The sequence below is a fragment of the Polistes dominula genome, unplaced genomic scaffold, assembly GCF_049000335.1.
Source record: "Polistes dominula isolate Pdom_NZ unplaced genomic scaffold, Pdom_raw_medaka contig_84, whole genome shotgun sequence".
NCBI classification, from domain to species: Eukaryota; Metazoa; Arthropoda; class Insecta; order Hymenoptera; family Vespidae; genus Polistes; species Polistes dominula.
This window is the reverse complement of record NW_028300944.1, coordinates 727,130-741,345: the sequence shown is the minus strand read 5'-3', so window position 1 is coordinate 741,345 and position 14,216 is coordinate 727,130. Positions and strand designations below refer to the sequence as shown.

The 14,216-nt window shown below is 30.1% G+C and overlaps 2 protein-coding genes and 1 long non-coding RNA gene across 6 annotated transcripts; 1 reads left to right on the top strand and 2 right to left on the bottom strand.

The window, feature by feature from the left end:
- The first annotated feature begins 479 nt into the window (after nt 1-479).
- LOC149032770 (uncharacterized) lies at nt 480-7,445 on the top strand. Of its 3 annotated transcripts, none has more exons than XM_089171791.1 (7): nt 480-888; nt 1,302-1,430; nt 2,800-3,498; nt 4,141-4,410; nt 4,481-4,669; nt 4,761-4,896; nt 4,967-7,445. In XM_089171791.1, the coding sequence occupies exons 4-7, from the start codon at nt 4,188-4,190 to the stop codon at nt 5,103-5,105; spliced, it is 687 nt and encodes a 228-aa protein (XP_089027917.1). In that variant the 5' UTR covers nt 480-888; nt 1,302-1,430; nt 2,800-3,498; nt 4,141-4,187; the 3' UTR covers nt 5,106-7,445. The 3 variants fall into 3 exon arrangements, with proteins under 3 accessions (XP_089027917.1, XP_089027915.1, XP_089027916.1); XM_089171789.1 differs by having other exon boundaries at nt 2,797-3,498; XM_089171790.1 differs by having other exon boundaries at nt 490-532; nt 2,797-3,498.
- On the bottom strand, nt 7,075-13,929 carry eIF3a (eukaryotic translation initiation factor 3 subunit A). Of its 2 annotated transcripts, none has more exons than XM_015332031.2 (5): nt 13,715-13,929; nt 10,228-12,915; nt 9,957-10,141; nt 9,695-9,849; nt 7,075-7,913 (listed from the first exon to the last, which is right to left on the bottom strand). In XM_015332031.2, exons 1-5 carry the CDS (start codon nt 13,761-13,763, stop codon nt 7,847-7,849), a joined length of 3,144 nt encoding a protein of 1,047 aa, XP_015187517.1. In that variant the 5' UTR covers nt 13,764-13,929; the 3' UTR covers nt 7,075-7,846. The 2 variants fall into 2 exon arrangements, with proteins under 2 accessions (XP_015187517.1, XP_015187518.1); XM_015332032.2 differs by having other exon boundaries at nt 7,075-7,910.
- Nucleotides 9,089-9,688, bottom strand: LOC149032769 (uncharacterized). Its single transcript, XR_016176348.1, has 2 exons — nt 9,396-9,688; nt 9,089-9,342 (listed from the first exon to the last, which is right to left on the bottom strand). It is a non-coding gene; the product is annotated as an uncharacterized LOC149032769 (long non-coding RNA).
- Nucleotides 13,930-14,216: the final 287 nt, after the last annotated feature.

The following is a 14,216-nucleotide window of genomic DNA, read 5'->3' as shown; positions in this document are numbered from 1 at the left end:
CTGCAAAATGGATGATAGAATGAATTTGAAATATTTTCTTGTACCTTTTTTTTTTCCAAAAGGTCTGAACAAAAAAAAAAAAAAAAGCTTTGAAAAGTATTTCACCTGAGACAAACTAAAAAGAAATAAATCTATCGAATTTATTAGATATAAATCTAACAAAACAAAAAAAAAACAAAAAAAACTAGATCTTTTTGAAAGAAAGAAGAAAAGAATTTGTATCAAATATAATATCTGTAACGCAAATAAATCCCAATAAAAAGTCAAAAGGAAAGTTTTCTTTCTTTTTTCTTATCTTTGAATTGAAAGAATAGAAATAGAGAAATAAAAGAAAAACAAGTCCAAAGTTACAAAAGAAAAAAAAATCAGCTGTAACAGTTAGAAAGAAAGGAAAGGAAAGGAAAGAAATAAAAAAGAAACATTGAAGTAAGGTGGTGCCCTCTGTAGCACCTGATGAAGGTACTTAGACACAGGTGAGCATAAAGAGAAAGAGCAACAGGACTTGGAAATTCAGTTCTCGACCTACACTTTGGTACGCGTATGCGCGTCTTCTTCGCGTTCGAATTAAAAAAGAAGACGCCGTTGGTTTTTGAAAATTGAAGTTCATTTAACCGGCCTAATTCAAATTCATCAATTAGTGATTTAAATATAAGACAAAATTATTCGACAAATATAGAAGAAAGAGAAAGATCATTCGCGTATACCTTTTGCTTGATCGTCGAAGATTATTTTAGCAACAAGCAGGCAGCAGCTTAATTCAAAGAAGAGAAAGAGAAAGAGAAAGAGAGAGAGAAAAAGAGAAAAGAAAAGAGATTGTCGTGAAGTTGCATATATAGCGAAAGAAAAAAAAAACGGAGCGAGACGCAAAACGATGCTAAAACGATGCAGGCAATATAATTTATTCTTTTTTATTCATTTCTTCTTCATATCTCTCTCTCTCTCTCTCTCTCTCTTTCTATCATAATTATACCATTATCCTTCTCTGGACTCTAATAATCATATTTATTTCTTCCTTTCTTTCTTTATTCCTTCCATTAAAACACGTGGCTGCTTCCTTTGCTTTGTAATATTATTTCGTGTTCTCACGATATTTGTCTAAAATAATAATATTTAATGTTATTACACAATTTCTATATAACAAATAATTCATTATATTATTTATAACGTATAATTGTTGTAATGATAACAAATCAAATTAGATGTTTGATACATTTTTTGTTGTTGTTGTTTTTTTTTTAAATGATTAGAGATTAAAAATAATGGGTAATATTTTGAATAATTTTGTATATAATTTATATTAGAGTGGAAGGAACCATCCTGTTCAACACAACAAGGATGCCATATTGATTCGATGAGGATCACCATTGGAATTTCCTCTTGCGAAAAAATCAAATTCTTTTCAATTGCAATGCGAACTTACGACGATACGTGTAAGTAGAATATATTATTAATTATTTAGAAAAAAAAATTTCCTTAATATATTATATTATTCTACTAAAGAGAGTCAAGTTAACAATTAAAAAAAAAAAATAATAATTTTCTTAATGTATATTATTCTACTGGAAGAGATTCAAGTTAACAATTAAAAAAAAAACAAATAATAATAATAATAATAATTTAATAAAAAAGAAAGTAAAGTCAGGCGAGATATAAAAAGGAAGGGAGAATTTTTATTATTATTTTTATTATTTTTTTCTTTAGAAATTTGATACTCGATGTGGCTAAAGAGATGTAGAAATAAAAGACGATCGAATGGCGGGTTCGAATCATTTTTCAAATATTTTCTATCTCTCTTTTCATATATCCACTCTCTTTCTCTTTTTTTTTTTTTTTCTACCCGCTAAAGTAACAAACGGTTAAAGATACATTTGATTATTTTTATTTTTTATTTTCAAACGAAAGATTTACAAAGTAAAAGTACGAAATGTGATTCTAACGGTGATTTTTTTTTCCCCCAACATATTCTTTCAGTTTTATCTCTTTTTCACTTTTTTTTTTATTTAGTTTAGTTCTTTTCCATTAAAAACACATGTTTGTTTTCGAACAGTGCATATAGAAGTTGAGAAGTATTTGCTTGTCCCCGAGGAAGTCGACGAGGTAAATACCTTTCTGTTGACGACAGGGAAGAGAATCGCGTGTCCTAGTTTTGTGAAACTCGATGGACCACACGATGCATCTATCTCTTTCTCTCACACACATATGTACCATGTATATACATTCACTGTATCATGATACGGTATCTTGAAGCTAGTGTTCAATATATTCTAGGTATACATGTTTTTATGTATGTGTGTGTGTACTCGAGGAAGAATTGCGTCACGCGTGCCACGCACTCTTCGCAAGAAGGATACAACACAGGAGCTAACCGGTTGTAACGGCGAGTCAATGTACAAGTATATATATATAAAAAAGAGAGAGAGAGAGAAAGAGAAAGAGAGTAGAAAATAAAATCTAAAATATCATCATCAACAAACGTCCCAACGTCTCATATTACGTTAACTTCTCAAACGAGAGATCACCTTCGCTCTACTAACCGAAGAAATGTCCGACCATTTGACACACATAGTTCTTTTTGTTTTGGTTTATTTTGTTATATATATATATATAAGTATTTTTGTTGTGTTATTATCCTCCCAAGCCTTCGTTCAGTTAGACGACTACTTTCCTTGCAATTAGACATTGTTTAACTCTGTTATTAAATATGTTTATTATCCGTACCTTTGTTTATTCAAAAAAAAAAAACACTAGTTCATTAACTTTGTAATACTTTGTAGAATTTATTTTTATTTGTTGCAGCAGTTGAAAGGACGAAACAGTTTAGGAGACAGGAAAGAGTGCGTTATCGAGGTGGACTTCAAAGTGTCCGGAAGTTGTATCGTTTGGTATCAGAAATATCAACGAGTGTATTAACAACATCTTCGTGATATATATATATATTTATATATCAAAACAATATTCTCATTTGAAGAAAATATTAATTAAAACCAAAAAAAAAAAAATATTCGTGTGGTACGAACGAGTGTAAGGCACCTAGAAAGTGCCGATTATTTTTTGAAATCGTGGAAGGGAATAATCGAAAAACGGCGAACCATTACGGAGGTATTCAATACGCGAGCTCATACAGTAACGGTCGTACGGTAACGAGCTTGTATAACAACAATTGTTCTTCAACCACCACTTACGGTGGTTTTGTGCACCACCAACAACAACAACAACAACAGCAACAGTTGCAACAACATCAATATCAACAACAACAACAACAGATTCACGAAGATTATCGACCAATTTATTTTTATGTCGCTCAGCCGTACACTATACCGTATACGTTCGCGAAAAGACCGAGACAGAATTCATCTCTTCTTAGATCGGACAACAGGTCCAATTATCGTGTTAAATTTTCAAAAAAACTTCCCAACGTAGACTTCTCGCAAAAGGTTAAACAGGGTGAATTTTCGAAGAGTCTCAACCAAGTTCATTTTGCCGAGGGCCAGGACCAAGGTGTGCATTTATTTTATTCTTTAATCGATTAGAATCTAGTCTAGGGTTTTTTTCTTTTATTTTGGACATTATTAAAGTGTCCTCAATTAAAAAAGAAAAGTACTCGATCCCACATGAATTATGGATGATAAAGGATTGTAATTATCAAGAAGTTATTCTTAAATTGATCCATATATGGAAAAGTGTACTTTAGCGAGTTTGTTGAACTTTAGGATTGTGTTAGGAACTTGATGAAATTTAATCACCGTTCATTTGTTACTCGGTTACCGGCCACTCTGTAAAAGAGAGGAGGGAGTGTAAAGAAGCAACGATTGTCATTTCACTTTCAAAGCGCTTTCACACTGTCAACTTTTTCTAACAGACCGGATAATTGTTGCGAAAGCGGCGACATAGTTTCAGTAGGATCATTTAAATAGTTGACTATCGTCAGGACAAGTGTGGTATTCGGTTATATGTTCACACTTTTAATTGAAAATGCACATACATATATAAACTAAGAAAAATGTTGGTATTTTCTCTCCTTAAAGATATGCAACTTTCAGTTTTCAATCTGTATAAACTTTCTTCTAAGTAAAACAGAAGGAGGGGGGGGGTGGGCAAAAAACAAAACAGTTGTCTATTTACAGTTTTGATGTTTTATAGGATTTCCGCATTTTTATAAACCTGGCCAGACACCGCGACATCCAAGAATGACGTCGATGTTTCGAAGGGGCACCATATTTGCAACATTCTTTCTTTCATTACTCGGTGGTGGATTGGTCTGTGCTGCATTAGTTACCCAACACTGGGTTGAGGCAAGACCCTGGAGGACACCGAATCCTCAAGAGAGTGCAGGAAGAGTCCATTTTGGTTTATTACAGGGTAAAAAGGAATTGAATGTTGCCTATGGTTGGAGAACTTATCACGTATCAGGTAAACAAAATGAAATCCTATTATTCAATTGAATTTCAACATAATTCAATGTTAATGTTTAATATTGCAGTACCTCAAATGTTAAGGCAAGATCCAACAGTGATGTCCTGGGGACTCTGGATGGGAACTTTAGTAGCAACTTCAGCTGCATTGATAACTGCTGCCTTTGCCGCACTTTTAGCTGTGCTAAATACGGCAACCTCACCAAGAGCTAAAGCTCTCTCTGTACCTGGAGTTTATTTTATAAACATTTTAGCATGTAAGTTCTAACAAAGTTTACATTATTCATGTAAATATTCTTTGTGGAACAACGTTGTATTTTCTTAAATTATACTTTTTTTTTTTTTTAGTGATAATGTGTATAACAAGCGTTGGTACATGGTTAGCACAATATTACACTAGGTTGTACGTCAATGTCTTACCAAAAGAAGACATCGACAATATGTGGACCAGCGAAGGTTCCGCTGAACTTGGTTATTCATTCTGGTAAAAATCTTGTTTACAATTTATACAGTTAAAAATAAAATGCAAGCATAATATTGTTTTTCTTTTGTAGGCTCGTTGCAAGTGCTGCTGTTGTGCATCTTATTAGTATCGCATTAGTTGGTTGGGGTTCTGGAAGAGAAAAGGACAACAATTTGGAACCAATTCCAGCATTGGAAGAAAAAACTGCTGCAGCAATAATGCTCTATTAAAATCAGGTTTCATTTTCAGTATTGAATACTGAATTATTTCAATATCTTTTGTTTAAAAGGGTAAATGAAAACAAGAATGGGGAGAGATTATCTAAAAAGCATTTTCAAAATTTTATTGCAAAAGTTCCTAAGAGTTAGGGTGGTATTTTTCTTGCCACGTGTAACACACACGTTAAAGAGATTATTATAATCGAAGTATAATAATAATAAGAATCATGCTTTTTTTTTGTTTGTATTTTTTAATTATATTTCTCTATGAGGCACATAATAAAGCCAATCTTGCCTGTTTAATAAAATTATTTGTTAAAGATTTAAAAAAAAAAGAAGAAAAAAAGATTTGTACTTTAGGGGATGATTTTTATACGAGACACACATGTTATTAATCAACATTGAATCCTGATTGACGAATTTACTGTTATCAGTAATCTAATTATACTCTTACAATAATTTTAATTATAATTGCTTTCAATATGGAAAAGCTGACAACCGTAAATATTCGGTTAATAAAAAAGATTAATGACGAATGTTAGTATCTATATATCTATACATATATATATATATAGCTTTAATGTAATTCAATATGTGATCCTTTTTTTTATAAATGAATATAATATAGTTTATATATTAAAAAAAAAAAAAAAAAAACAAATTTAATACAAAATTATATTGTAAACTAATTGAATATAATTGAATAATTTTGTTTTGATTGATCATCAAAGAAAATTGAAATCATTTGGGCTGACGCAGTTATATTTTTTTTTCTATAATCTTAATCCTTTTTTTTTATTAATAAATTGCAATTGTACTAGTAGCAAAAGCACACAACTATTTTATTGAAATATTTTTGTTCTTGTCTTTAAAGAATAATACGATGCCGTCACATATGTTGTAAATAGACACACGAGGAAGATAAAACTTCTTTCGTTTTATCGATATATATATATATATATATATATATATATATATATATTTTATTATGCAATACCTCTAAGTGTTTTTTTTATTATTTTTTTTTTTTTTTATAGTATACTCTTTTTTTTCAGGCGTAACAATTATTGCATTTTTCATTCTAGTTAATACAAATACGACAATAAAGTTGTAGAGAAGTGTTACATAGGACTCTTATTTCTTCATCTTCATCTTCATCTTCATCTTCATCTTCATCTTCATCTTCATCTTCATCTTCAGCTTCTTCTTCAGCTTCATCTTCTTCCTATATGTTTTTAAGAGGTTTCCTTTTTTTTTTTTTTTTTTTTTTTTTTAAAAGATTCATTATGTCGTTATTAATAATAAACGGCACAACATATATATATATATAGTCTCTCTTACAAGAGAGAGAAAGAGAGAGAGAGAGAGAAAGATAATTAAAATTTGATAAACTTAGTGTGTTAAATCTAAAAAATAAAACTTAGTAGTCTGAATTATTGGATTTTTTTTTTGTTTTTTTTTTTTTTTTGTTTCTTTTCTTTTCTTATGTTACATAAACATTTTATTCAAAGTTCTCTCCTTTATTATTATTTTATTATTATTATTATTATTATTATTATTATTATTATTATTATATATATATATTTATTTATAGATAGTTGATAATAGTAATTAAGGAAAGTATTTTTTTTTTTTTTTTTTTTAATAATAGTACGAGTGTATGTATGTGTGTATGTATGATGTGCATTTTCTTTTTTTTTTTTGAGATATTAATTAATTCCCAATAAAATGAATTATTTTTTTTTCCCTCCTCCCCATTATTATTATTATTATTATAAAATATTATAAATAAGAAAGATAGAGAAATGGATTTGTCTGAAATCTTTTTCTTCTTCATTCATTCATTCATTCATTTATTCATTTTCGTGTATCAAATCAAAACTGAGAGATATATTTCTTTTTTTTTTGGTTGACGATAGAAAAATTTGCGAATTTGATTAAAAACATTTTTTATATTTCACGTTGACTTTTTTTTTGTTAAAAAAAAAAAAAAAAAAAAAAAAATACTTGCAGATCTTATTCATCGTTTTCTTTTTTTCGATTTTTTTTTAGTTGTCTCTTTCATTCTATTTTTTTTCTTTTATGTGTTGTGTATATTCGTAACATGATTATGATTGAATTCTTATAAGATTTGTTAAATGTTCTTGATGAAAAAATTCTCTCTGCAAGATCAAAATTCTTTTCTTTTTTTTTTTTTTTTGTATTTCTGCACATCAATTCTAATAAAATATTATTTGTGTCTCGTTGCGATACGAAGCTAGTTATTTTTCTTTTTTTTTTTTTCTTCAGTTTTCTTTTCAAAATTCCAATAATAATATACAATAAATATAATTCTACATAAAAAAAAAAAAACATTTGTAAAAAATACAATCCACTGTATTAAGTGAGATTTCAAAACAAACGTGTTGTTGTTCTTTGATTTCTATTTGAAATGAAATAAAAAATTGTTGTGTAGATTGAAAAAAAAAAAAAAAAAAAATTAAAGAAAATAGGTTAGATTTGGATAAAATGAAGAAATAGATTGAGAGATAAAGATGATTTTTGTGAAAGAAATTAAATATAAAAAAAGAAAAAAAAATAACAATACAGTAATATTCAAACATAATATGAGCTTCGTATCGTATCAAAAATCTATGTGTATGTGTTGATGTCTTAGTTTTATGGATAATCGCTGTCAATGTTATCATTATCATCATCATCATTATCATCATTATCATCATCATTATCATTATCATCATAACCTCAGTTTATCTTCAACTCCGCCGGTCTACTTTTGTCCAATCATCGTCGTCTGGAAGCCGCTTTCTTTCCTCTTGTCTACTAATTGAAAGCATTTTTTTTGAAATGTCATTTCGCCATTTTGAATTATTATAGAAAACCCGCCCCATTTTAATCGACCATCTCGGAATCAATCAATTATTTTATATCAAAATGTTTCATTTTCTGATTTTTATCTCTGATAATGCATTTTATTAATCATTTTAGTATATATATTTAATATACTACTGTATAATTCAATACCATACAATACAGTTTGTATTATACTGTAAATATTGTACTATACTATAGTATATTAATATAATATAAATATAATATACTATATATATATATTTAATATACTACTGTATAATTCAATATTATACAATACAGTTTGTATTATACTGTAGATATTGTACTATATTATAGTATACTATACTATACTATATATATATATATATATATATATATTTAATATACTACTGTATAATTCAATACTATACAATAGAGTTTGTATTATACTGTAAATATTGTACTATACTATAGTATATTAATATAATATAAATATAATATACTATATAATATAATATACGTATAACTATATATAATATAAGTATAACTATAACTTAGTCTATATATATTATACAGTAGTATATGATTATATATACTAAATTATATTTAATTAGTTAATTAAACAATTAATAAACTATAGTACATTATTATATATACTAAATTATATTTAATTAATATAAATTATTAATAGAGAGAGAGAGAGAGAGAGAGAGAGAGAGAGAGAGAGAGAGAGAGAGAGAGAGAGAGAGAGAGAGAGAGAGAGAGAGAGAGAGAGAGAGAGGGAGAGTATAATATACTATTAATTAGAGTATTAGTATATTAACTTTCCACTATTACAGTAAAACGTTATTTTACTGTACTTAACTTACTGTACTCAACGAATACATTTCATTATTCATACATTTACATTAATGTGAGAAATAAATTTAAAAAAAAAAAAAAAAAAAAAGAAACCGAGATGGTCGATAAGCGGACATTGATCTTAATTTATTCAATATATGAAACTAAACTAAATTTACCGTAGACTTATAATCTAATTATAAATGATGAACAATTATTCATTACACAATTTCATGAATATTCATTAATTCACATAATGAACTTTACTGCAAAATTTTATATACGATTAGGAGTTCCTTTGATTACATTTTGTTTTTCCCTTAAGGTATTCATATGAATAAAAAAGAAAAGAAATAAAATATTAACCCTTTGAACTCGAAAGGCGCCGAATCAGTGCCCGGCAGATTTAAATGTCAACTCGAGCGGCGCTGATACGGCGCCCAGCAGCTGATTTCAAGTCTTTTGTTAGTCTATTTGCTTATTTAAGATGTTTGATAAAATATTTATTGTAAAATATACTTCAAGATAATACTTAAATGGTTGAAAAGGGACTTTAAGGTTTACTCTGATCGTAATACACCTGGATAAACACCTAGGATGCATTTTGAGTATTGTTTTACGAAATATCATAACAAAGATTAATAACAGAGTATAATATTTCTCAAATTTGGTTGATTTTGATATTAAAAATAAATAAATTAGTAAAATTTGATTATTTGTATACGTTTGTTTGTTTATAAATGTCTTTAAAGTACATGTAAAATGTACTTCCCTTTCGAGTTGTTGGTTAGTGCAAGTGAAAGAGGCCTCAAGTGCAAAGGGTTAAAACAATTATAACAAAAATTCTATATAAAATCTTGCTTAAATGATAAAAAATAAAAAAGAAAAAAAATTGTGAAATATATACTTTGTGTTGTTGTAACAATGCTTACTTATCATCTTGACGTCTTGGTGGTGGATCTTGAGGATCTTGAGCCGTGGAATCCCTGCTACGCCAATCCATCATATCATTACTACGACTTGTATCGTTTTGCCGGTAGGTACGACGAGGTCGTGCACTTTCGGTATTACTAAGAATAACTCGTGACTAAAATAACAATAGTAGTGATGTTAATTGACAATGTTACAGCAATAAAATAACATAATTATCTAACAATTATAAACCACCATTACAACACAATATATTTATCTTACCATTCCACGATCTCGGAAACCACCTTTCTCAGGTCCTTTATCTAATCTATCCCTGTCGCTCATATCTCTATCAAAATCATCTTTCCTCCTTTCTTTCCTCCATTTGTCCGAATCCCAGTTTCTTAATCTGGAATCGTCGTTTCTTTCAACTTGAGCAGAAGAACGCCAGTTTGAAATTTCGCCAGCTACAATAACAATAAAAAGAAAAAAAATGTTATAGGATTAATCAAATTGTACGATTTTGTATATATAAAGAAAAAGAAACAATTACCTGGCCTACTGAAACTGTCTCTAGCTGGAGGACGATAACGATCATCAGGTCTTCGTTTGGATAATAAATCTTTTTGTTCCTTTTGTTTCTGTTCCTCCATACGACGTTCAATTGAAGCTTCCCGAGCTCTAGCAATTTCTGATTGTTTTTCAATTTTAGCCATACGTTCAGCTTTCCTTGCTTCTTCCTCAGCACGTTTCTTACGTTCCTCTTCTTCCCTCTTAGCTTTCTCTTCTTCCAAACGTTTCTTTTCTTCTTCTTGTTTGATACGCAATTCCTCGAGGCGTCTTCTTTCAGCAGCCTCAGCACGTTCCTTCTCCCATTTCATCTTACGTTCAGCTTTACGTTCCATTTTACGTTTGAGCAATCTCTTGGCACGTTCCTCGTTCAACATCTTTTCAAATTCTTTTAATTTCTCCATGTAATGACTCTTACGTTCAGCTAAAATCTTAGCTAAGAAGGTGTCATGATCTTCTTTCATTCTTGCCATGCGTTCCCTGGTTGCTACAGCTTGTTGTCTTTCTTCAATGGCTGCTGCAATACGTTCAGCTTCCTGTTGTTCCCAACGTTTCTTTGCCAATTCCATTTTATCTTCCACTGCTTTCTCCAACAATGGTATCTCTTCAAGACGTTTAGCACGTTCCAAATAATCGATCTTTTTCTCTTGAGATTTCAACTTTTGTTGCATCTCTCTACGTTCCTTCTGCAATTCTTCAGCTTCACGTGCTGCTATCTGCTCGGCGTCAAGCTTTTTAATCTCATCTTCGTCGAGTTTCTTCAATACCTTTTGACCATGACTCGTCTGCGAAATCTGTTGCATTTTCTCTTTGAGATGTCGATCCTTTATTTGTTGAATCTCACTTTGTTGACGTTTACGTTCACGTTCCTCGCGTTCTTGTTCGAGTCTCTTTTGTTCAGCTAATATTTGCTGACGTTGTAATTCCTCTTGACGTCTCATTTCTTCTTCTTCACGTACCGTGTTTATATGCTCGATGTATTCCTTTCTTTCCTCTATGATCTTGTGTCTACCTAAAATCCTTTGATGTTCCTTCATCTTGGTTTCGTGATAATGATTAACCATAGCACCGCGAAGCTTCTCGCGTTCGAACTTTTTCTTGTTAGGATTGATCACATTGATTGCGCGATGAAGAACAGTTGCCATGTTGACCAATTGACAACGAATCTGTTCTGATGGCATTGCTTGTAAAACTGGACCATCAGGATGGTCCTCTCTTTGTGCTTCAGAAAGATCAACCCCAAAGTGTACGCATTGTTTCCCATGATCAATTCTTATCTGCATATCGTTGTAACGAACGCAATCGACCAGAAGTCTTTCCAAATGGAAGTTAGTTGCAAACTTGGCAAGTTCCAGCAATCTATCGAATTGTATAGTCTGATAAACCTGAGATATTTGATGAACTAAACGTACAAGTGTAACATCCTGTAAAGCAGGAATATATTGCGTCAAAGGACTATTCTCATCAGCTTGCAACGTTTGAATGACTGAATCTACTCTGCTACAAAGTTCCAAAGGATGAAATTCAACTTCTAGCCATGAATATAATTCCTGTAGTTGGCTTGAGGCTAAATTGACGATATTCAATCGGACAATGTCTTTCAATAAGGAAACTCGCGTTGGTGGTTGTGTCAATCCTAAAAGTGTTGCGAGCTTTTGTGCTTTCTCCAAAGGACTTTTATCCGTTTCGATAAAACGATCAAATTCAGGATGGGCCGATGGCAATGGTATTGACAAAGTTGCCAACAATACTCGATTAGCCATTCGTTGTTGTTCCTCTGACGACATATTCTTTTTCATATCACGTGACAACTGTAATAGTTTAAAGAGTGCTGCTGCATGGAACAGATAATTACCAGCCTTCCAAAATACCATAGCTAATTTTTGATAATAATTAGCCATTGTTTTAGGAACTGGTGATTTCTTGGATAGATTCATCATACCGTGAACATCCTCTGACGATTTGAATGCTTCTTGCCAAAGTTCCATTTGAATAGCTGAATCTAATTGATTCAATCGCGTTTCCAAATTCAATTGTTGAGTTTCAGCTTTGTTCATGGATACATTAGAAACTAATTGAGGAAGTTTACATATTTCCTCTAAATGTTTTCGCAATTTTTCGCATAACTTTCGAAATTCAGTCTTACGAGTATATTCCAGACAAAATTGGAAGGCCATACGTGCTATATCGTGATACAAACTTTCTACGTGTGCATTAGTTCTCAACAATTCTAAACATTGGCAGTACGATTCCCATAAAAATTTCACCCAAGGGGTAAGAATTGTTCGGTCGCTTCTATCCTGTGCATCCTCACCACTAACCGCTGAAAGTAAAATACTCTCAGGTGTTGCAAGATTATCCAAATCGTCGATATCAATGACCGCTTGTTGACTTTGTTTTCTTGCAGCATTAGTTTTCTCTTCTGCCATACGTAAATAACCACGAATGACATTTTCTAAACTTCCAACGTTAACCGATTGAAACATGTTACGGTACTGGAAAAGCCCTTCTTTCGCAATATGCGATTTCTTTAATTCTACGCATAGGTCTAAGTACTTGAACATTATTGGTTCCAGTACGGATTCTGACCAATTGTACGTCCATTTTTTATTTCGGAAGACTTCTTGCAAAGTGTCCAAAGCTCTGGCCGATTTGCCAACCTCTATGAATTCTGTTTAAAAATACAAAATCAAATGAAATTCATTATTCTTGCCAATTAGATTAAAATAACATCCTTTTAATTATTAAATTAAATATATAGAAACAATTAAGTATAAATTTTGTTCATTACATAACACAGATTATATAAATATAAAGCATTGTATGATTAATACTATAGAATATTTTTATTATGCATTCTATGTATTAGTAATACATGTATACATATATATATACACCTATATGAATGTGTGTGTAACATTTGATGTCTCATGACACATATACAACATATACATGTGTATATGTATACACATAGAATTTGGCACAAATACAATAAAATGAACAAAGTATTTAATAAATAATTAAGTATATATATATATATATATGATGAACAATCAATTCTGACATAAAGAATTAAAGCATGCTTTCAATTGAAATGTCTGCCATTTGAATTCCAATATATAGAAACACAAAAATGTCAATTAATTCATTTCATGTTATCAAAGTGTCATTTGGATAAAAAAAAAAATAAGGTTAGAAAAAATGTATAATAATTTTGTAAATGTTCTTCTATCAAAAGTCACGTTGCATATGTTGAAGACAGTACAGAACGTTAACATATTAATTGAAATTAAAAACACATTGAATAATTTACAATAATTTTAATTAAAATAATAAAAATATTGAATGTTAAATATTAGGAGGGAAAAAAATGTATTGATAAAAAATAAAGTAAAAGTTAAATTTTTTGTGCAGGTTAAATAAAGTTATCAGCCATGTCATGTCTTTCCATGATAAAAAGAGTTACATACCGTTTGCCCTTTTCAGAGCATTTTCGGGTCTTTGCCCATATCGCGCCATTTTTTCACTTTATATTTGTTTCAAACGTATATCATAAACACTTTTTTTATTAATAATTCACAAAATTATTTTGCATTTACGGTCAAAAGTACAAGTTGTACAAAGGCGTAACGGTTTTTACCAAGCCCCTTGATCGCGTGTTCCGGATGAGAGACATGAGCTAGACAAAAAAAATAGCTTCCTGTACTATGGGAGTCAAATCAAATTCCACTATTTTTTTATCTTATTAAAATAAAATATAATAATCTTTGATATATCTCAAATAAATATGATTAACTTAATAGTTAAATAAATATATTAATTATTATTGTTAACAAAAACATTATCAATATATTCAATTTTCATTTTAATCACATAAGTCTACACTGATTGGACAATTCGATTCTTCTCAGCGAATCATAATCGTAGAATAAGAATTTAATCGTCCAATCGTAATACACTTAAAGCGCATAC